Raw genomic sequence first — 24,100 nt, forward strand, 5'->3', positions numbered from 1 at the left:
TAATCAGCTCTCTATTATTTTCATTATTATTTCCTCATTTCAAAATTCATAATAACTAGCAGATTGTACTCTTATTCTGATTTTTAAACGTGTAACCCCACGCCCCGAGCACTTTTTATTTATTTATTTTTAGTTGGCTTTCTCTTTTTTTCTTGTTCTGTTTTAAATTTGTATGCCTAATTGTATAATGTTCACTATTTTGATTTAAACGAAAGGTCATGTATACTGAGCTTATACATATTTATAAATTAAAACTCAAATTTTAAACTAAAATCTTGATGTTTACATCCATGTTATTTCAATTACCATTTAATATTTATATTATCATTCAAAACTGTAGGGAAAGAAAGCGACAGCAGGACGCTTAAATCATGTGTCTCTTTAAATACTCAACGTGCTCTCCTCTAAACCGGGATGTGGGTGTGGTCTGTTTCATAACGTCAATTGTAGGCAAGGCGTGACTAAGCAATTCCAACAACTTCAGGAAAACAAAGGGGTATTTTAAACATATATATTTGATACGAATACTTGTTCCGTGTGCGTATATATTTCACGTCTTTTGTAATATCTCATATTAAATGTAAATTAATGAAAGGTGCGTAAAAGCTGCGTTGCATGCTCTGAGATTGATTGGTTACGTCTGCAGAAATCATGGCGTCCTGACGTCTTAAGCAGAGTTTTGATATCCGACACTGAAGTATGCAGAAATGTGTTAGCCGGTGGGCCCTTACAGCGAGTTATCTTCAGATTTTATGATATTATCCACAGTTTTCATTCGAAGTATTAGGTAAGTGTCAAATATATGCTTTGCTTTTTAGTTCGTTCAGCGAGCGGCCCTGTTCGCTGGCGTCGAGCTCGTGTGTTGCTCTCGCGCGCGATAGCATTTGCTCGCGACACAGTGTCTCGCAAACATTTTTTATTTTCATTCTGAAGATGTTTGAGTTTTAAGAATTTGTCATTGTTGTTTTATATAACTCCGCATTTAGTCAATGTAAAAAAAAAAAAAAAAGACACGAAAACGCTGGAAGCTGACTGGACTGTTTAAACTAGACTAAACTTACGCTAAAACTAAACCTACAAATAGCGAAATCATTAAACTTACACTTAACTAACGTTACACTAATGTAAAAAAAACAAAAAAAAAACAAGCTCAACTAAAGCCGTCAATGTACTATTAAACTAAACAGATTAAATGTACACTTCAACTAAAGCACTAAAGTTTTACTTAAACTGTAAGACTAAACTTGCTTTTAAACTGAATCGCTATTCTAGTGGACTGAATTTACGTTTCAAATAAACTAATGAGCTAAATTGACACTTTCCCCCGGTTTCACAGACAAGGCATAAACCTTAAAATGCCTGTTTGAGCTGTTTTAACTGAATGCAATATGCACTGATCTTAAAATATATCTTATATCTCTATATGTCAATGCCATTGGTTTGTCTCAAGATGCACACCAGTAATATTTTTTTCTAAGGCATGTTTATAAAAGCTACTTAAATGTCCTAAATGAACTAAGGTCTAATCCTGGCTTAATCTGAGCCCGGCTTAATCAAATCCCTGTCTATGAAACCAGACCTTAAAGTACTAACTGTTAAACTAGGCAGTTTCTCAGTAAACTAAACTTACTAATTTTAAAAGCATCACATTTTCACTTAAGCTAAATCAATGGACTAAACTTCATTTAAATGAAAGGATAATGTTTAAACGAAAGAATTAAAATTCTACTGAAATTAAATGATGTTTAAATTCACATTTTAACCTGAATGTATATTTGTCTGATTGTGTTTTTGGGGGAGCCGTGGTGGGCTGTACTTGTGTTGTGGAGCTAAAATTTACTTGTCAGATGGAGTGTGTTTTGCTTTTGACTTTGTTTGATAATGCCTGACTTCTTAACACTGAATAAATTCCTTTAGTGTATCCAGGCGTGTCTCGACTCTATCCGTCAGAATGAGTGATCCGGCTGTCAAGAGGGTGGTGAGTGATATCATTCGTTCTCCAGAAGACAAACGGGAGTATCGAGGACTTGAGTTTACAAATGGGCTGAAAGCCATTCTCATCAGTGACCCTACAACTGACAAATCATCAGCGGCACTGGATGTCCACATAGGTAAATGGGAATTTCTTTATTCTTTGCTCCATTTTGCACACATCTGATTGATATATCACTCCACTTGCTTTCTGCTCCCTTCTATTTTAACGCAGACCATTTATTATTAACCTCAAGGACATCTTGGCCTCAAGTCTTCATTATTGGGCATCAATAACTACGTTTTAACAGAATTGATTGAGTTGCCTCTATCTGTCTTTCTGTAGCTTTCCCCTCCACTAAAAGCAATTTTTAATAATCCAGACCTTGGTGGCTGCCCTTGTCCTGGTTTTATGTCTCAGTTGCGGAGAGACACTCAGAAAGCCCACGAGAGTTTTGAATAATTTTGTTTCTGAACAGGCCACTCTGTAAAAGTCATTGAAGCCTTTCTTGTGTCAAGTTAAATCTTTTCTGCCCTATATTAAAGAAAAACATTTGATTTGAATTACAGCTGGAGTTCTGCCCAGAGTGTCAATACAATGGGTGGGGTTAACTTAGCTTTTAACAATCAAATCACTTTATAACGCATGAGTATGTAAAGAACCATCCTTTGCATGAAATGGTGTTGAAATGTGTAGGGAAAGATGTAGGTCAGATAAAAAGATGTGTCATTGGCCATATTAACAAAGGCTCTTTTACAGTGTAATGAGTGAGTATTGCAGTTAAGCAAAATCACAACTGAATGCATTGAGGTCATGAGTTTTTTTTTTTTTTTCTTTTTTCTTTTCTGAGGCTTTGTTCGTGCTGCACACTATTCCGATTAGTTTTCAGATCCGAAAAGTAGACTAAATGATCCAATCATTTGCACAATGGCAGGGTTGTTAGTGGCCCTCATTCATTAAAAATCAACCAGAATGAATTTAAGTCATTCATAAATCAGTTCTTGTGTAAATTGTTGCATTTATTTCAGTGTAAAAGGTAATGTTTTATGAGTGATTGCACATTCATTCTGCTTTTTCATGCATTTGCTTCTTGAAAGTCTTCAGCGGTCTGATTTGAGTCCACATGAATCTGGAGTAAATGATTCATAAAATGATTCTAGCGTACGTTGTCCTATTGAATTCAATGTAACAATTGAAATAAAAAAAATGTATTTAATAACAATGTGTTCATGTAAATTTGATGCTTTTTCTGTTGTTATATTTTATTTTTATTTATTTATTTTTGCTGTTCAGACTAGAAACAACTCAATAGATTTGAATCGGATTCGTGCTCCCTGTCCGAACAGTGGCTAAACACTTGGAAACCTCCCTTACAGTATATTATGATGCAGTCAGTTATCTATGCTTTTAATACCTTTAATACTGTAGCTTACCTTCATGCAGACGTTTGTGTAAAAATATGGGTTTAAGTAAGCATGAGGTTCTTGAATATGCCTGAACCTGTTGTCATCCATTGAAGAAGTCAACTCGATTTACAAATTTGTCAGCGCTCAAGATTGTCTCTTTTTGTGTCAAGAGTGGTGTCAGTGTTTTCTTGCACTTTCTAATATCCTGCTTTACTCTTCTTATTGCCCTGCAGGTTCTTTGTCGGATCCCGAGAACATTTCAGGGCTGGCCCACTTCTGTGAGCACATGCTGTTTCTGGGCACTGAGAAGTACCCCAAAGAGAACGAGTACAGCCAGTTTTTGAGCGAGCATGCCGGCAGCTCCAACGCCTTCACCAGTGGAGAGCACACAAATTACTATTTTGACGTATCCCATGAGCATCTACAAGGGGCATTGGACAGGTAAATGAATCCAAAAAAAGAGCAATTGGTGAATTATTAAAGAGTCATCTGCAATGCTGGTCTGTTTTAGATGCTGAGCGACGCGTGCACTGTTTGAACTTATGAAAGGGTGAACAGGGTTCAGACCTTCAGGTGTCACGGTGTCTCTCGGTGTGGAGTTACATGTCCAGGAGGAATCGGGTTGCTGGGATATAGAGAGGAGAGTTTCCCCGGAGCACATCTGCTCCTGTGACCCAGAGCACCACCTGCTCATTGAAACATTTAAATGATTCATGATTAATCTCCGAAAACTGGGTCATGACTCTTTATTAAAAAGAAAATTCACTATCATTCAAATCCAATCAGACTGGACATTTTGGAAAGCACAAGTAGGAATGTGTAAGATACATTTTGTGGGTGTACAAAGAGCCAAATTCATTTGAATTCAATCAGGCATGCACTGAAAGCACACCTGGACCCGCCTCTCTGAAATTCTCGTTGGTCAACAGATGTATATGTTATGTTTTTTTTTGCAGCAGCAGTAGTTGTTTGCATGATGGAATGAAATTTTTGCAAACTGTCTGCATGTTTTTTGCAGTGCACAATCCTTGAAGTCAGGGGATTCACATAGTGCTTTGATGTATCTTAAACTTTAGTTTGTTAGGCACCCTTAAACTTGCCATTTGCCCATTTTTAATGTTAGGCTCATCAGAATATAGTGGGATTATGGTAACTCTTAAAGGCTGTGATACTTTATCTTGCATTATTTTTATTGATTTGAAATCTACATTTTGCCTATGCCATAATTTAGGTGTTTTTCTTCTTTACATATTTGACAAAAAAATAAAATAAATGCAGATACGCATGTAACTTGAGGCAGTGCTAGGCCCTGTCCCAAATGGAACCCTAAGCCCTCACAATCTTCTTCCGAGTCAACACTTTCGTGACGTAATGCTGCTTTGACAGTCTGCTGTGGAGCTTGCAGGCTCAGTGAAATTGTGCATATTGGCCCTCGCGGGCACCCTTCTGAAACTTAAAATACAAATGGGAAACCCTACAGCAGGGGTTCCCAAACACATTCCTGGAGCCTTCCCAGCACAGCACATTTTGCATGTCTCCTTTGTCTGACACACCCATTTCAGGTCTTGGAGTCTTGACTAATGAGCTGATGATCTGAATCAGGTGTGTTTGATCAAGGAGACATGGCCTGTGTCTCAATGTGCATACTCTTTATCCTAAATAATATATGACACTAGTAATATTCAATACTATTTAGGGCGGATAGGGTGGATAGTATGCACATTGGAATGCAGGGATGGAAAACATGCAGTGTTAGGGAGGCTCCAGGAATGTGTTTGGGAACCCCTGCCCTACAGTATTGTAAGTCGACAAGACTGCAAGTGCACATAAAGTGTGCCATTTGGGACAAAGCTCTAGTGTCAGTCACTGATGAGTATGTTTATTTGCATGGCAGTTGCCATTCATGTCAATTTGCATGCTTTTAAAATCAGATTTTATTTATTCAAATGATTTTTAACAGGAACGTGGAGTGTTCTGCAGCTGTAAGCTGACATTGACTGTATAAGCAAACTTTATCAAGTACTGCATTAAATGGCATTTGACTTTGTCATCCCAGGTTTGCCCAGTTCTTCCTCTGTCCTCTGTTTGATGAGAGCTGTAAGGACCGAGAAGTGAATGCAGTGGATTCAGAACATGAGAAGAACCTCATGAATGACGCATGGCGGCTGTTTCAGTTGGAGAAAGCCACCGGGAACCCCAAACACCCTTTTAGCAAGTTTGGCACTGGTATGGAAATGCTGCACATCTGATTTGATTGCATCTCTTTCATGTAGATATAGTCCTTACAGACCTAATATTATTTGAAACATCCCTTTTTCCCCATAGAGTACTGTAAAAGCTGTCAATACTTCATTCTCAGTGAAGGACAGTAGAAAGCTAGAGGATAATGTCTGATCAATTTAGCGTAATCTACTCTGAGAAGATTTACCTGTGCCCAGAATAGCCAGATGGTGGCAGCCTTGAGTTAAATAAGGCTTGCTTGCTCTTAAAAAAAAAAAAAAAAAAGGTTTGTTCTGTTAACCAGCACCATTAAGAGAAAAGCAGATGTGAATTAATTTGATGAAATTAAAGAGTTAGTTCACCCAAAATTGAAAATTGTCATTAATTACTCACCCTCATGTCGTTCCAAACCCGTAAGACTTTCGTTCATCTTCAGAACACAAATGAAGATCTCTTTGATGAAATCTGAGAGCTTTCTGTCCCTCCATAGACAGCTACGCAACTGACACTTTGACACTTCAAAAAGTTCATAAAGAAATCTTAAAACGAATCCATATGAATTGAGCGGTTTAGTCCAAAATTTTCTGAAGAGAAACGATCACTTTATTTGATGAACAGATTGAATTTAGGTCTGTCAAATGGATATTGACATTCTTATACATGTAGGTTCTTTTCCACTAATTTGTGTTTTTGTGATTCTTTTGTTTAGGCAATAAGTTAACCCTTGAGACAAGGCCGTCTCAACAGGGCATTGATATCCGTGAGGAGCTGCTCAAGTTTCACTCCACCTACTACTCCTCAAATCTGATGGGATTGTGTGTGCTGGGCAGAGGTCAGTCACCAGCCACATTAAATCCCTTAAATCATTTTCTTACATTTTGAACTCACTAGTGGATAAAGAACATTTTCCTCATTTCAATCTGCCAGCTGTACACACACACTCTGTTTAATAAAAAAATAAAAATATCTGAATCCTGAGTTTTGTACGTAAATGTAGCTGACAGTTAATGCAACGATCAGTGAGCTCCTTGCAATGCACAGCAGATTTCTCAGTTTGGTCTCAGTCTGACGCTGAATCTTTCATGAGATCTGCCTTGTTCTTTGTCATTCTGTTGAATGATTCATAGTTTGTTTTTGCACAGACGAGTACGTATTCTGAAGGGTGCGGAGATGAAGTGCTTGCATTCTGAGTTTAACCTTGTGTCTGACACATTTTGACAGAGACGCTGGATGATTTGACATCTATGGTGGTGAACCTTTTCGGAGAGGTAGAGAACAAGAATGTCCCTCTCCCAGAATTCCCAACACACCCTTTCCAGGAGGAACACCTGAGGGTGAGATCTAAGCCGTAATCATGCACTCTACATCCTTCAGAAATCATTCTAATTTGCTGCTCAAGAAATATTTCTTATTATCACTGTTGAAAATGGTTGTGCTGCTTAATATTTTTGTGGAAACTATGAGATATTTTGTTCAGGATTCTTTGATGAAGTAGAAAGTTAAGTACTGAATTTATTTAAAATATCTTACTGTCACTTTTGATCAATTTATTGCATCCTTGCTGAATAAAAGTATTAATTTCTTAAAAAAACAAACAAAATCATACTGACCCCAAACGTTAGTGTAAAGCAATGACTTCATTTTGTGAATGAATAATTTTGAATTAATTCTGTCTGTATTAAACTAGTTTGTAGCACATAATTTCCTTTATTTTCCTCTTAAGGAGTGTTTGCTGCTACTGTTTTCTTAGTGTCTGACTCAGTCTTCATTTCTTCTCTCTTCCCCCACAGCAATTTTATAAAGTCGTGCCTATCAAGGACATTAGAAACTTATATGTGACCTTCCCCATCCCAGACCTTCAGAAGTACTACAAATCAAATCCCGGTCATTATCTGGGCCATCTGATCGGACATGAGGGTCCAGGGAGTCTTTTGTCTGAGCTCAAAGCTAAAGGTGAGAGAGTTTGTCAGGAAAGATAGAGTTTGCTTTAAGTGCCCAAATGATAAAACAGACAACAAAATCTTAAGTAACTTGTGACCTAAGAATCAAACATAGCATTTGACTTGTAAAATACTGGCTTGGATCCATATATTTTAGTTCTCAGCTGTGTTGTGTCCATGGATTCATGGAAGCACTCTGTCTCTCCTCAGGATGGGTGAACACGCTAGTCGGAGGCCAGAAAGAAGGAGCCAGAGGATTCATGTTCTTCATAATTAATGTGGATTTGACAGAAGAGGGGCTGTGTAAGGACCTGGCATGTTTTTGTCTATTTTTGCTGTTCAGTATATTTTTGATTGTTTGAGCTGTATTTTCTGTCTCTAGTGCATGTCGAGGATATCATCTTCCACATGTTCCAGTACATTCAGAAGCTGAGGACGGAGGGCCCTCAAGAGTGGGTCTTTCAGGAGTGCAAGGTATGAACATTCTTGTTAAAGTAGGGCCCTATGATTTCCATGATGTGGAAAATACTGATGGAATCATGGAATTCAGTCATGAAAATTGAATTTAGTGTGTAATGTGGAATGTCACTGAATTTGGTCAAATTTGAATGAATAAATCAAAAGTAAGGCTGTACGTTTCACCATTTCATTTAATAAAACTATTGTCAAAAACACAAACTCAATGCAACCCTTGAAAATAAAGGTTTGGTTTAATTTGATGAAATTGACAAATATATTACTATTGTACAATGGAATGTATTTTGCAAAATAACAAAAAGAATACAGTTTATTAAAACGTTCTCTTAGGAATATCATATAAATATTCGTCAATGATTTAATTAAAACTGTAAACCTCTTGTGCAGCACAGTTTGCCAAAAAAATTACATTTTAAATGTAAATTAAATTGTTTTGTGCGTTCATTTGATTACCACTTTTTTTTTTTAATAAAAAAATGTGATTACATAAAATACAGAATCCACAAACATTATTGTTAAAATGATTAATTATTATTTATTATTATTATTATTATTATTATAAAGTTTTATGAATTCAACTGATGAGACATCCTTTCTGATTATGAGTATAATTGAACCATAAATAAAAGAATTCAGACAAAAATAAAATGGAAAAAATAAAACTGATTTCATAGTGCTCTAATAAAGGCTAGTTCATTTTAATTAAAATTCATTATCAATTCATGTCATTCCAAACCTCTGACAAACACTAGGTGAATTTTCATACACTGCTACTGCTGATTACGATGGAATCATGAAACACGGTGGTAAGGGCATCACTGATTTGTCTCTAACATTTTGTTTTTTGCAGGATTTGAACACTGTGGCTTTCAGATTTAAGGATAAGGAGCGTCCTCGTGGATACACGTCTAAAGTGGCTGGACTACTGCATGTAGGTGTCTCTCTCATGAAAGACTTTAAAAGGTTGTCACCATGGTTACAGGTGCTTGTGTCATCAGGGTGCTGCTCTGTATTTTATCAGGAGATCATAGCCAGTGTTTCAAGTATTTTATGTTTGGTATGGAATATTAGTGTACTGAATACTATACAGCATACTGTATTATGTCCATTTAAAAAATGGTGTGTGGAACAGTACACATCAATACACAAATTAAATTTACTCAAATTTAATCACCCTGTTTTTGTGTATGATGCTGAAATCACCTTTATGTGTGTCAGTACTATCCGCTGGAGGAAATCTTAGCTGCAGAATACTTACTGGAAGAGTTCAGGCCAGACCTCATTGAGATGGTGCTTGATAAACTGAGGCCGGAGAATGTCAGGTGAGTACACATAAAAGGGCTTCTTTGTTTTATAACATGTATACACACTTTTATATGCATAACCTGTAAAAGAAAGCACTGCATTTTTTTTCTATATATTGGTTGATTTACAGTATTAATATTTCTCTGAGGATTTAAACTTAGGGTTTGAGGTTTGTTCAAATCACTAATCCCAAATCTTAAACTAAAACAATGTCATGGGTGTTACACCTGTGGATGGACCTAAAAGATGTTTATTGTCCCCTCAGGATGAGATTAGTTTAATACAGATGTTCAGCCATTGGCCACTCTCTTCAAAGACCCACTGAAGGAGCTTCATATTTGAACCTGTGCAAAGCAAATATCAGTTTCTTTAATGCATTGCTGCTCAGGGCCAAACTGGCCTCAGATTGCTTAGTCTTTTTATCTGTTTTTGAAGTGTTGTTTGAAGCTGAGTCATCTTGCTGTGTTTGTAAGAATCCCACTTCAGATTCTTACCAATGTGACGAAGGCTTTCAAATTCAATTTCCTTTCCAGCTTTAAAAGAGCATTGTCTCTCTGTTTGAACTTCATCTCAACCCTACCGTTGCTACTCTCATGTTGTTTTTGGGATGGAAGAACTCGTAGGGTTCTTGTATTTCATTTTGTCTTGGTATTTCCAAACTCTTCGAAGACTTTGATTTCAGATCTGGTGATTTGTTGCTTGTCATAACTCTTTTTGTGTGATTGACTATACTGTTGACCTTTCTGAAAGCACTGCAACACTAGAAGACCATAGTCTCACATAGCCAGACTTTTGGCTATCGGTGTAAAATCTGATCTAGCTTTTTCTGGCCAAGAACTGCCAACTTAGACAGAGACCATCTGAACCATATTTAAGGTGACCATCCACAGTTATTGTGTCATTTAGCTGTGGGTTTATCGGAAATCAAAACTACCTGTTCACTTTGATATTTACTTCAAAAAGAAATAAATTTAAATCTAAATGAACTCAGATTTCTGTGTATCCCGTTTACTTTTAAGTGAATGTTCAAGTGCTCATGAATGTCATACTTTGCCAAATCCTGCAACTAGTTTTTCCTCAGAAGTGCGCATTGCAGCAACCCAGTACTTTGTAAACACCACTTTTATTTCCTGGAGGGCCGATTAAAATCTCTGCACCCTGAGTGCTGGAAAAGGTGTAGCACCAATCAAATTAAAGCTTGCCAGATCGAGAAAGCACTTGCTGTTTTTGTGCACTAAGCATCAGACGATGTGAGAATGGTCTGAGACTGCTGTATCTTGCTGTGTGGTTTAGACTGGAAAGGAGTGTTCAGGTTTTTAGACGGAACCTATTCTTGGCTCTCTTATGCAATTGATTGATGCAGGAGAGTCCAGAATAGCATGTCATTGTTCCAAAAGTTCTCTATCGATCAGGACGGTCTAAATTATCCAGAAATGGTGCATTGATCTAGAGCCCTGCACAACAGATTGAGAAGCTCCGGGAAACTCAAACTGATTGATGTAATGACCATAATTCCCCAATCTATTTATAGAGCCAGAGATCTGATAAAAGCAAAATTGCACTCCCCATTTTCCCCAAGGGAGTCGTGAGAAATTGCTGGTGTCATGCTGTGTCTGGTGCAGTGGTCTTACAATTCTTCTGGCTTCAAACTTTTTCTTTTAGGGTTGCTGTTGTCTCCAAATCATTTGAAGGACAGACGGACCGAACTGAGGAGTGGTATGGCACGCAGTATAAACAGGAAGCCATTACTGATGAGGCTATTAAGGTGAGACACATCTGATTTCAGTAAATATTCTGATTTAAAGGTTGCCTGTGTGTGCCATAGTACTTTTCTGTTGAATGTACATACACAAACTTTTTTTTTTTTTTTTTGCTTTCATTCAGAACTAGTGGTAAATGGTATGGATGGGTAACTTAAACGGTTGTATGCAGGGCTTGACATTACATTTTTTGCTCACAGCCACTGTGGCTAGTGGTTTACCAAAGTTACTAGCCACTCAGCATTTTCACTGGCCACAATTTTGACATTAGGCTACGTGGAATCCCACACCAAAATTCAGGCACAGGCCAACAATATTCATCTGGAGCAAATAAAACGAGTGAGTAAGGGGAGGTGGGTGGGTGTGTGTGTTAACTTGCTGTCAGAGATGAGTGAGAGTGCAGCTGGTATCATGTATCTATTCTGTGGAAAATGAGTATTGGAAGCGTTTCAGATATTTCCGTATCAATATGTATTAAAAAAAAAAAGGGTGATCCATGTACTTGAAGCGTTTTATACTTGATCAAAAGAGACTGGTCTTGTGCTAAGTCTCTTAACCTCTACTCTACTATGACACCCTAATTTGAAGAAAGAAAATTAATTTTCCATTTATTTTTCCAGAAATGGCAAAATGCAGACCTCAATGGAAAGTTCAAACTGCCAATGAAGAATGAATTCATCCCAACAAACTTTGAGATTTACCCTCTAGAGAAGGATTCCCCATCTGCCCCCACCTTGATAAAGGTATGTTTTGCTGAAACTTGTTTTGTACAGTTTATACTTTAATAAAATAACAAAGTCTCAAACTTGCAAACACTGGACCCATCTGGCTTTTTTTTTTTCTAAATATTTTTTTTGTTGTTGTTGTTTTTTTAGGACACCGCAATGAGCAAAGTTTGGTTCAAACAGGATGACAAGTTTTTCCTGCCCAAGGCTTGTTTAAACTTTGAGTTTTTCAGGTAGGTTTAGAATAAATTGAAAGCTATGCAATGGTTTATTTCCCTTTTTTTTTTAAATACATTTTTTGCATAACTGTAACAGCTAGTAGGAGGGTGCTAAATGTGTCAGAGGAAGAAATCTTTAAGAATAGGTTTAATTGTTTTTTTTTGTTTGTTTGTTTTTATTTATATTTATATATATATATATATATATATATATATATATATATATATATATATATATATATATATATATATAATATATATATATATATATATATATATATAAAATAAACATCAGTTTTGCTTTCTAGGTGAAATATGATCAGGACATGTTTTGGCCAGTGTCATGAGATTCACCCAAAAGTACTTCTTGACTTGTGTAAAAATGTTCATTGCACTGCAGGTTTTATTGATATTAGTAGCATTAGTGCATTGTCAGCCTGTTTTGCTTTAGGCTTTTTATACTCATTTATACAAGTTATTGAAATACTTTTATTTTTATTCCTGTTAAATTCTGTTTTAACTACTCTAAAAGGTTACCATTAAGATAACTACAATTAATATTTCAAAGTCCCTCCTTACTGAAGTTACAAGTAACAGGGTTTATCACTTGCGTTCTTTCCGCAGCCCGTTTGCGTACGTGGACCCGTTGCATTGTAACATGGCGTATTTGTACCTTGAGCTGCTCAAGGACTCCCTGAACGAGTATGCATATGCAGCCGAGCTAGCCGGCCTGAACTATGACCTTCAGAATACCGTCTATGGGATGTATGTAAGTATGCTAATATCCCCCTCGCCACATGCTCTTCCTGTGAGGGGAAACAGTCCAACTTCACGCACAAACAGATGACTACCAGTGGCTTCTGTCTTTGTAATAGTAACCCCAAATGTAGCTTTGTTTGTGGCCTTTACACGGCAAAAAACTCTTCTCATTGTTTCCGTGTTGTTTTTTTTCTGCGTATCTATTAGTAGCCGTAGACTAGCTTTAGATTAGCACCGGAGCTGAGGCTGCATATTCATACTCTGTCTGTGGTCCCTCTCAATCCGTTTCTTTTTGTTTTGTCATGACCCTTTCATACAAATATCCCTCCATTTGTTCCCCCCCCTTTTTCTTTCTTCCATCCTGGTAGTCGCTACCTTTATGCAGACCCGCTGCACTGCAACATGACTTACCTGTTTCTCAGGTTGTTGAAGGATGATTTGAGAGAGTATACATATGCAGCCCGCCTGGCAGGGTTGGTCTATGGCATAGCCTCGGGAATGAATGCCATCCTTGTAAGTATGGTGATAAGCCTTTGGAGAGATGGGCGGTGTATTGGGTGAAGGGTGGAGCTTGCGGCTTTTGAGTGTGCCAGTCACTTGTCTATTCTTCTGCTTTCTGCAGATGGGATGGGATGTTTTACCATCAAAATATCTGTCTCTGATCTGTCTGCTTGGGTAGTTGGAAACTGTTAAGGGTTATTGTATTTTGTGCTGGGTTTAGGTGTTTGTGAAGGTATATGCCCAAAAGAACAAAACAAAGATAGGCAATAAACAGAGACAGTAAAATCATGTCAAGCTGCAAAAATTAAATGACCTCCCAAAAGCACCTTTATTTAAATTCTGTTGTATACATTTGATAGATTTGTGCAAGGAACAGACTAGAGTTATTTGCAAAATATCTTCCCTTCTTTTGTAGCTCTGAATTTTTTTGCACATTGGGTGACTGCTTTAAAATTAAACCCATAAATTTAGACCTTTTTGTTTGTTGTACCAGTCAAATACTTCTTTAACTGCAATAAACAAACAATAATTGTTGTGGTGGTTGTTTTGTTAGTAGGTACTAACTAGCTATTACTAGGTTACATTGGATTAAGCGAGGTTCAAAATTCTTGGTTCATTATGTTGGCATATTAGAGATGTAAATTATAAATCAGGTAAATTATATACGAACAAACCCCTCTGTAAAAACCTTAGACTATAGATAGGAATAAAAGCTTTACAAGTTTGGTGCATGTAAATGCTACTTAAGTGGAGATTTCTGGCTCTGTGTATGAGAACTTTTGAGAAACTGCTTTTAAAGATATATATATATATATTTGTATTTTAAGCTTAAAGATGCACATAGAAAAGGTGTAGTAGTAGTAAAAAAACAAACAAACAAAAAAAACACTTAAATGGGTATTTTGGAGGTTTTCTTTCCACTAGTCTGAAAGAAGATGTTACTGTAGGATAATAAACTTTATTTTATATAGCGCCTTTTAAAAGTTGCATCTCAAAGCGCTTCACGGAAACATAGATAAAATGCACACAAAAAAAGAAAGAAAACAGCAAATTTAAGAGAGAAAGATGCATTAAAAAAAAAAAATAAATCACTTGTATGCTAGCCTAAAAAAATACGTTTTAAGTGAAGATTTAAAAACACTAAAAGAGTCAGCATGTCTGATCTCAGTGGGAAGAACATTCCAGAGTTTGGGAGCAAAAGAAGAAAAAGCCCGGTCACCCATAGAACGCAAACGCATTGAAGGAACAATTAAAAAGCCACATTCAGAAGAACGAAGATTGCGTCTTGAGGTGTATGCAGTTAAAAGTTCAGACAGATATTGTGGCACTAAACCATGCAAGGCCTTGTAGGTGAGCATGAGAATTTTAAAATCGATGCGAAACCTGACCGGGAGCCAGTGCAAGGACTCCAAGATAGGAGTGATGTGCTCACTTGTCCTGGACCTTGTCAGGATTCTGGCTGCTGAGTTTTGGACATACTGCAATTTGTTAAGGGTAGATTTAGAAACCCTAGCAAGCAGAGCATTAAAAATAGTCAATGCTAGAAAAGACAAATGAATTAATCAGTTTTTCAGCCACCGAGAAAGATAACATGGGGCGCAATCATGCAATGTTTCTAAGATGAAAAAATGAAATTTTGACCATATTCTGGACATGAGGATGCAGCCCAAAATAGCCCAAAATCACAAAATTGACTAGTGCATAAAACGGTGGTTTTGCTTGTAGTGTCTTGCCTTAATGGGTAACTTGCCTGTTTCAGCTACTTGAACTGTAGCTTCCCCATCACTGGATAGGACCAACCGAGATGGATGTTAATAACAGGTGTAAACGGGTGACTGAGGTTTGGATGACGTGGCAAAGCTGGGCTGTTTGTAACCTTACTTGCTGTGTGATTTCACTTACTCCTCATTGTTTGCACACATTCATCACAGTCTAAATACACTGCATTGGTTGTCTGAAGATGTAACCCTTAAATTAAAACGTTGTTTTTAGTTTGTTCTGCAGTAAGCTCATACATCTGTGCTGAGATGTGTGTGTATGTCTCTTAGTGTCTTCCATTTTAATGTCATTTCACAATTGTAAAGATGATGAAAGTCAGTTCTTGAACTTTTTATCATCACTCATTCTCATGAATATTCATGGCTGTGTCTTTGTGTGTCAGCTGTCAGTCAAGGGTTATAATGACAAACAACACATCCTACTGAAGAAGATCATCGAGAAAATGGCCACGTTTGAGATCGATGAGAAGCGCTTTGATATCATTAAGGAAGCGGTGAGACACACATACACAAACACACACTAAAACACTAATAAGAAGAGCAGATAAAACAAAATGCACACCCAAAGGAATCTCTGCAGTAGTTTACTTGTAATTTATTTTGGCTAATTTTCAGCTCCTCTTAACCTGGGCTGCCCCTGACTAAAGATATTTCCAGTCGACTAGTAGTCTTTCATCATTCAACCATCAGTTGACTAGTCACACATTTGTTAATTCAATTACTTAAATATATACTGGGAGGGGTGGCATCAGAAAATGGTTTGAGTTTCAGCGCTGAGGAAGAATATTATATGTGACATTGCAAACATTGTTCTGCATTACAGAGAAATACTTAACCATAATAATGAGCTTTGAAAATCCAAATTAGGTGCTCAAGCACGCACACAAAGCTTCCCACAGCGCACCAGCAAAAGTAATGATTATGAATGAGGGAGGGGGGTGGGAAGAAGACTCTGAACATGATGATAGTTTATTAATAAACTATTGTTTTCTGAGTCAGTGTCGGCTGCAAAGATGACAAAGTACTGATTTAGCTTCCATAGTTTCCACAAACTCTTGAATTTGTGCCTAATGTTAGAGCACATTTATCTAGGTTAACATTAATGTTAGAGAACGTTAGGCTACTACTTGCATGTTTCAAATGATAAGCCATGTTGAGGTTAATGAATGAATGTTTGGATTTCCTGCCAGATGTAATTACCACATGTACCAGGCGTGTTAGCGATCTGTCACTGCTTGACTTTGCCAGTTCCCGTGGAGGTTTTTTTTTTTTTTTTTTTTCCTGCGACTAACCAACTCTTCTCATCAACTAACATTTAGTCAACTGTTAGGGGGCAGCCCTACTCTTAACAAATTTCACCATATTTTTACCAAGAGTTTCTTCAGAAGAAAATGCAGAAATATCTGTGGATTTCTCCTGGTAATCATATCAATACAGGTCCAAACACCAAGAGAAAATGTGCTAATCTGTAACAGGGTGATCTTAAAGAGAACTTTTTTTTTCTTTCTTTTTTTAGTACATGAGGTCTCTGAATAACTTCCGCGCTGAGCAGCCCCACCAGCATGCCATGTATTACCTTCGGCTGCTCATGACTGAGGTGGCCTGGACCAAAGACGAACTCAGAGACTCTCTAGATGGTGTGACTCTCTTTCATTGCTCTGTGAATACGAGCGCAGTGGTCTGCATGTGTGTTCATGCTGTAAATTTGTTTTTCAGATGTGACGTTACCTCGTCTGAAGGCGTTCATACCGCAGCTGTTGTCACGGTTACACATTGAAGCCCTGCTGCATGGCAACATTACCAAACAGGTTTGTTTTAAAAGAGTTTATCCTAGATGACGGGTAGAGAAAAGGCAGGCAGGTTTTTGTCTGGACCGGTTGAAACTATTCCTGTAAAATGAAATGAAATGTACCATTCGCTACCCATGATTTGGAACATGTTTGTATCTCAGCCATTCTTGTATTTAACAACTCTTGTGATAATATACACTACCTTTCAAAAGTTTGATTTTTAAGAGTGTTTTGAAAAGTCTCTTATGGTCCTGCATTTATTTGATCAAAAATCCAAAGTAATATTATGAAATATTATTACAATTTAAAACGACTGTTTATATGTGAATCTATTTTCAAATGTAATTTATTCATGTGATGGTAAAGCTGAATCTTTTAGCACCACTACTCCAGACTTCAGTGTCACATGATTCTTCAGAAATCATTCTAATATGCTGATTTACCGCTCAAAAAAAACATGTTGAAAACAGTTGTGCTGTCTAATTTTTTTTTTTTATTTTATTTTTTTCAGGATTCTTTAATGAGTAGAATGTTCTAAAGAACAGCATTTATTTGAAATGGAAATCTTTTGTAACAGTGTAAAAGTACTGTTGTTTTTTTAAAACATTTTTAATGTGCCCTTGCTAAAAAAAAAGTAAAAAAAAAAACACTGACCCCAAACTTTTGAAATGTGTGTGAATTGTGAGGTGCCCTTTTACAAGAGAACATTAATTTTCCTTATTGCTGAATCATTGTAGATTTGCATAGGGGGGAAAATTGCATATCAGTCTTAAAATGTTATCTGTATGTAATATTTACTACAAAATTGGGACTACAAATCTGTGATGAAGACCAAACCTTGGAGTTTGAACAGTTACACGTCTTGCTTTTGATATAAAATAGATATACATAATGTGACTGAAATCCCATTATATTTGTATATGAGCTGGTTTAAGATTCATTGAAGTAGCTCACACATTAAACAAACATGGTGTAATGTTAGATTTTGCTTTCATGATCATGTTATGGTTAAGTGATATAATCAGTGTGGTCTGTCTGTCTGTTGTCTCCAGTCTGCTCTGGGCATGATGCAAATGTTGGAGGACACTCTCATTGAGCATGCTCACACTAAACCCCTGCTACCGAGTCAGCTAATTCGCTACAGGGAAGTGCAGGTACCTGACGGTAAGTGCCTAGCACCACAAACTTAAATGCAAACTTAAATCTCCACTCGTCTCAGCTGGACTCACTCTCACACTCAAACACACTCACTCTCGCGCTCACTCTCACTCTCACACTCAAACACTCTCACACTCACACTCACTCTCACACTCAGCTTAAAATAACATTTTAGTTTTAATATTTTTAGATGTAAATTATTCCTGTGGCAAAGCTGAATTTTCAGCATCATAACTCCAGTCTTAAGTGTCACATGATCCGTTAGAAATCATTCTAATATAATGATTTGCTGCTTAAGAAACATTTCCTATTATCCGCTTGTTAAGTCGTGACGTAAGGAACGCTGTTTCCGGGTCCAAGCCTCGACTCGTTTCACTTGAGAATGCCATCTCGACGGCCGTTTATGAGCGCTATTTATTCATAATAAACATTTAACATTTTAAAAAGTTAAAAATTTAAAATACTTAGTCTACATAACAGTCTCCGTGCTCACAGCATCACCGACATTAATATTTTAACAATTTACAAAAGATGAATCACTGTCTGGCCATATGGGATTTTGGTATGGAGATAAGCGTTATGATTATAATTTTTTGGTAGTATTACACCACATTGTATGTGTATATTAGCAGTTTTTTGTTTTCTTGTAGTATGAGATAGAGCGTTTGGAGCCGGAAGCGCTGACGCGTGACGTCAGACTTAACAACCGAATTATCAAAGTTGAAAACACTTGTGCTGCTTAATATTTTTGTGGAACTGTGAATTATTTTCTTTGATTGGAAAGCATTTGTTTGAAATGTAAGTTCTTAAGTTCCCCTGAACTTTTAAATGGTTTATATCATTATACAGAATCTTATAGATAAGTAATTAATAATGAAAGGTCCTTTGGACTGTACACAATCTAAAACAGAAATTTTTATTCAATGATATCTGCCAATTCATATATATAAAATCTTCATAGGAAGAAACTTACAAAGGAAATAGGACTCTGAATCTGTGGTGTGTAATTTGAGGTCTATGATATTTGTGTTTGTTTTGTGTGTGTGTGTGTGTGTGTGTTTGTCATGGTTCTTGTGTTTAAGTCCAGTTCTCTGTGGTTATCAGGTGGTTGGTATGTTTACCAGCAGAGGAACGAGGTTCATAATAACTGTGGAATCGAGATTTACTATCAGACGGACATGCAGAACACCCATGAGAACATGCTGCTGGAGCTCTTCTGTCAAATCATCTCTGAGCCATGCTTCAACACGCTACGCACCAAAGAACAGCTGGGTAACACAAACAGTCATGGGAAATGTCCTCAGTTGTGTGTGGAAACTTTATCTGTTGATGTGGTGATAGGTTGAGCACCTCTGTAAATAAAACTCCAAACTCTTTCTGTCTGTGTATCCAGGTTACATTGTGTTCAGCGGCCCTCGCAGGGCCAATGGGGTGCAGGGTTTGCGTTTCATCATCCAGTCTGAAAAAGCTCCTCACTACCTGGAGTCTCGTGTGGAGGCCTTCCTCAAGACCATGGAGAAGAGCGTGGAGGAGATGGGGGAGGAAGCATTTCAGAAACACATCCAGGCACTGGCCATTCGCCGTCTCGACAAACCCAAGAAGCTGGCGGCCGAGTGTGCCAAGTACTGGGGAGAGATCATCTCCCAACAGTATAACTTCGACAGGGGTGAGAGTCGTTATTCAGCTGTTGAAATGAACTCATACTCCGCGTCAATATCTTTAATATTTAATCTTTTTCCTTGATTTTCTTGCCTGATTTAGATAATATTGAAGTGGCTTACCTGAAGACACTGGCTAAGGAACACATTATGCAGTTTTACAGGGTTAGTACTATGCTATTTCTTGCATCATAATCATAATTAGATATGTGTTTCTTGAATATAATTCCAGTGATTGTGAGATAGCAAAATAATGTTAAAGCTTAGAATTTAGACTTTGTTCTGTGTAAATAAATTTGCATCAAGACTCACTTTACAATTGCCATGACATTCAGCACACTTTTTTTAGGGGTTCAAGTGCATAGCACTGAAACCATATTGTAATTGTTAAAATTTCCAAGGATCAACATTCTCCCCTAAAAGGCTCGCCCTGATCGGCCTGAGGGGTTGCTACAGTGGTGAAAAGTACGAATTGGCTCATAACTCCTGAACCGTCAGGCGTAGGCTCAAGTGTTTTATATTGTTGGAATCCTCAAGACGGACAAAATGCACGCCTCAGATTCGCTTGTCGTACTGCAAATTCCTACCTTTGCGAACTAGTAGTAGGCCCAATTGGAACCAAACCAGTGCAGTGAGATTCTCTGGAGTCTGATTGTCAATAATTATCAGAATAAAAAAAGTTGAAATTTTGATTCACATCTATAAGGGCCACCAAAACGTTTGAGGTGGGTGGAGCCACTTTTACTAAAACGGCTATAACTCATGAACAGAATGAGATATTTTCACCAAACTCAGCACACCTATGTAAGAGCTCATTCTGTGGTCACGTGAAAAAGAACATGATGACTGTCCACTTGGTGGCACTATAATAGCAAAAAAAAAACATGAAAATGGCTATAACTAATTCACCGTTAGTCGGATTGACTTGAAAATTGGCAATCAGTGTCTTTGTCCATCATGATTGTCTATGAGGACATTGACTTATCTCAAAAAACATGGCCGCCATCGGCCAATGAAGTTTGAGCAGCTATCAGACATGGTTAACGGAGTCCGATCGGAACGAAACTTGCTGGGTCTGTTTGACTCGCGGCCCTAGAGACCTGTGAGAAATTCAAAAGAAATCAGCCACCGGAGGGTGCCTTCGCATTTTTTTACACGCGTAAAGGATTGTGTATCGCTTGTGTTGTTTTGTTTTTTTGTTTGTTTGTTTTTTTTCCTCACACGGCCACAACATTTGTACCACATGGTAGAAATCCTCATTCTGAGCAACTTTGCCTCTAGGACCGCCTCACTCTCCAATATTTAACAAACGATTCGATAGACAATTTCAAAAACTTTGGCTTTGGCGAACTACTCCTAGGTTTTTGGCTCAACCTTAATAACTGTTAATAAGCTTTAAAAACTATATATTTCCTATGGTAAATTGCCTGTATTTACTGTAAATGGTCTTTTCCATCTATGATCGAGATGGTTAAAGGCTTGCTAATTAAAACATACCTTTTTACACGTGCTTAAAGCGCTTGAACTCTGATTTTTTTTTTTATATATATATATATATATATATATGTATGTATGTATGTATGTATGTATGTATGTGTGTGTGTGTGTGTGTGTGTGTGTGTGTGTGTGTATGTTTTATTTTTTGATTATGTATGAATAAAATTATGACTTGGTATTCGCAAAGTGAGCTCTTTATTTAGTTTATTCATCACATCATGTCTATTCTCTCTAGGACTTGTTGGCCATCGATGCCCCCAGAAGACACAAGGTGTCTGTGCATGTGCTGTCTAGAGAGATGGACTCCTGTGAGTACTGACAATGAGGCTGAGACATTTTGATTGGACTGACTGATGCAGCTGGGCAGATTTATTTATCTCTATCATGTGTTTCCTGCAGGTCCACTGGTTGGAGAGTTTCCTGCTCAAAATGATGTCAATCTGGCTCCTGCCCCCTCACTTCCTCAGGTACTGCATGGATATATGTACTGCATACTGTAGTGGTGGTCCAGTATGGGTTTATGCAATATGCGCTTTTGCCAATGTGGATTAATCAAAAAAAAAAAAAGTACAAATATCAGATGATTGCAGCAAATCAGCATATTAATGATTTCTGAAGGATTATGTGACACTGAAGACTGGAGTAATGATGCTGATAGTTTTTTTCAAAAATGTAAAAATATAGTTCACTCATTGTTTTGTGTTGTGTTTTTTCAGCCATCATTGGTTCAAGATATGACTGAATTCAAAAGGAGTCTGCCGCTGTTCCCTCTCACCAAACCTCACATCAACTTCATGGCTGCCAAACTGTGACCAGCATCATGGGATTGAGACGCCCAATTACGGAGCCAGTAATGCCGTTGTCCGTGTGTGTGTGTGTGTGTGTGTGTGTGTGTGTGCGCGCGCGCGTGTGCGTGAGTTTGTGTGCGTGTGAGCACAACGGTGGTGCTTGCAACATTTTTAGTTGTGCTCTGCTCATAGATACAAAGAAACCATACAATGTTTGTTTCATGTTGCTTCTGTCAGGAAATTTGTATCCTATATAATATAGGAATCACTCGCTGGCCACGACGACACTTTTTCAGTGTTTGGTTTCATTTGAAAATCCTGTTTATTTCATTTGCACCACTGTTTAGCAAAACCATGCATTTGGAGAGGCTGTTGTGAAATATATATATCAAGATATGTCTCTCCTAAGAAGAAATACTGGCCTTAAGATGATTTTAAACAGTGATCAGGTTTTCTGACACCTTTTTTAATGTTTAATTTAAACAATTTGCTTTGAGTTGTTTTTAGATTCTGTGCATGTTGGCGGAGTTTTATCTTTAAGGATAGTGTTGTAAATGCAAGGTGGTTAACTTGATTTTATTTGCGATTTGAAGAAATATAATAAACAATTTTTAATATCATGTTCATTTGTTTATTTTAGTTACTTTGTCCTTAAAAGATTCATAATATTGATTTATTTGACTAACTCGGTGTCATAATAGAAACACAAATTCCACTCATGAAACATGAATTTGTGTAATTTGTCAACTTCACAGGAATGTTTTAATGTAAATTTTTAATTTTTAATCCAAAAAAATTACATTGAATGCAACAATTTATGCACCACTGTGTTTTGTGAACGATTTCATATGAATACGTTCATCTTGTGTTTCATGAATGATGCCGATTGTCATTTTTTGAGATGCTTAGTTCGATCCAACTCGCCAATATCCATGACGACATTTTTACTTTTCAGGGAGTCATTTTGAGAAACTGACTCTGAAATCCCCTTTAACTGGGTTTGTTTTATCTCTGATGTCTTGACTTGTGATTATGCACTCTTCACAAGCAATAATGTGACTTACAGGACCTATGACTAGTGTCTTAAACTCTACTAGGCGTTTTGCTTGACAAGGTTTGAGCTTGGTTTGGGGAAACAGATTAGACAAGAACTAGACTTGGTCTCAGAAACTCTCCTGTGACGTGTCTGAAGGCTGTAATTCACCTGCCCTGACGCAGGAACATCATGTAAGTCTGTATTCCTCGTGTGTCCTCATCTCAGGTGTGTGTTAGCCAAGTCTTCACCATCACTTGTGTTTCTATTGCAGAGATTAATTCTGGACTTACTCAGGCATATCATATCGACTGTAATGCTGCATTTTTTTTTTTTTTTTTTTTTTTTTTTATAGAAACACAACCATCATCCAACCACCTCCATCGAAATAATGAACACTGTTTAAAAAAACATAGACTCATAGATGAGTCTGGCTGTACCACTAAGATGGATTTACTCAGGCATCTCACTGCATTGGTTTTGGTGGTTTGTGTGTTTTTGAATTTAAAGGAATAGTTCATTGAGTATTGCAAATTCAGTCATTTTATTTGTTCTCATGGCACTCCAAACCTGTATGACATTTTCTTTCATGGAAAAAGAAGTAAATGAGGATCAGATTGTAAAGCTCTTAAAGTAGTCTATGCAACTTGTGCGTTATATTTTTAAGCCTCGTTCAGACTCAGTCCAAATCCGATTTTTTTTTTTTTTTTTTTTTTTTTTTTTTTTTTGTGTGTGCATATCCGTTTAGAATCCGATCATATTTGGCAAGTGTGAACGGCAAAAAAATCACATGAATTGTGATTTTTACAAATCTGTTTTCAGCTACATTCATATGTGTTTTAAAATCCTATTCAAATCACATTTCTGGAAATCCATTTCAGTCAGACTGCTCTATATGGATTTTGGCTTGTTTTGTCACTTTCTCATGCCACGTTAAATGTTAAGGAAACATGCTGAAAGTCTCTGCAGAAACAAGGTTGTGTTGTTGCAAAGTGTCGGTCAAGCAGAAGCTTGCAATAGAGATGTGTTTTGAGACCGGTGTTGTGCCAAATTTCGACTCCCTGCCAAATTATTACCCCCCCTTGTTGAAGTCGCTACCTGATTGCCTAATCTTA

The 24,100-nt window shown here is 37.2% G+C and overlaps 1 protein-coding gene across 3 annotated transcripts; it reads left to right on the top strand.

Moving 5' to 3' along the window:
- The first annotated feature begins 341 nt into the window (after positions 1-341).
- ide (insulin-degrading enzyme) lies at positions 342-22,572 on the top strand. Of its 3 annotated transcripts, XM_051917427.1 has the most exons (26): positions 354-496; positions 647-787; positions 1,918-2,111; positions 3,612-3,819; positions 5,435-5,604; positions 6,308-6,430; positions 6,820-6,932; positions 7,389-7,551; positions 7,749-7,841; positions 7,921-8,012; positions 8,866-8,946; positions 9,234-9,337; positions 10,983-11,085; positions 11,701-11,823; positions 11,956-12,038; positions 12,648-12,792; positions 15,445-15,555; positions 16,578-16,698; positions 16,778-16,869; positions 17,904-18,015; positions 19,114-19,281; positions 19,403-19,675; positions 19,771-19,832; positions 21,400-21,472; positions 21,564-21,631; positions 21,881-22,572. In XM_051917427.1, the coding sequence occupies exons 2-26, from the start codon at positions 753-755 to the stop codon at positions 21,974-21,976; spliced, it is 3,006 nt and encodes a 1,001-aa protein (XP_051773387.1). In that variant the 5' UTR covers positions 354-496; positions 647-752; the 3' UTR covers positions 21,977-22,572. The 3 variants fall into 3 exon arrangements, with proteins under 3 accessions (XP_051773388.1, XP_051773387.1, XP_051773386.1); XM_051917428.1 differs by lacking the exon at positions 647-787 and having other exon boundaries at positions 342-496; XM_051917426.1 differs by lacking the exons at positions 354-496; positions 12,648-12,792 and adding an exon at positions 13,151-13,295 and having other exon boundaries at positions 532-787.
- Positions 22,573-24,100: the final 1,528 nt, after the last annotated feature.

The sequence above is a fragment of the Ctenopharyngodon idella genome, chromosome 13 (assembly GCF_019924925.1).
Source record: "Ctenopharyngodon idella isolate HZGC_01 chromosome 13, HZGC01, whole genome shotgun sequence".
Lineage (NCBI taxonomy): Eukaryota > Metazoa > Chordata > Actinopteri > Cypriniformes > Xenocyprididae > Ctenopharyngodon > Ctenopharyngodon idella.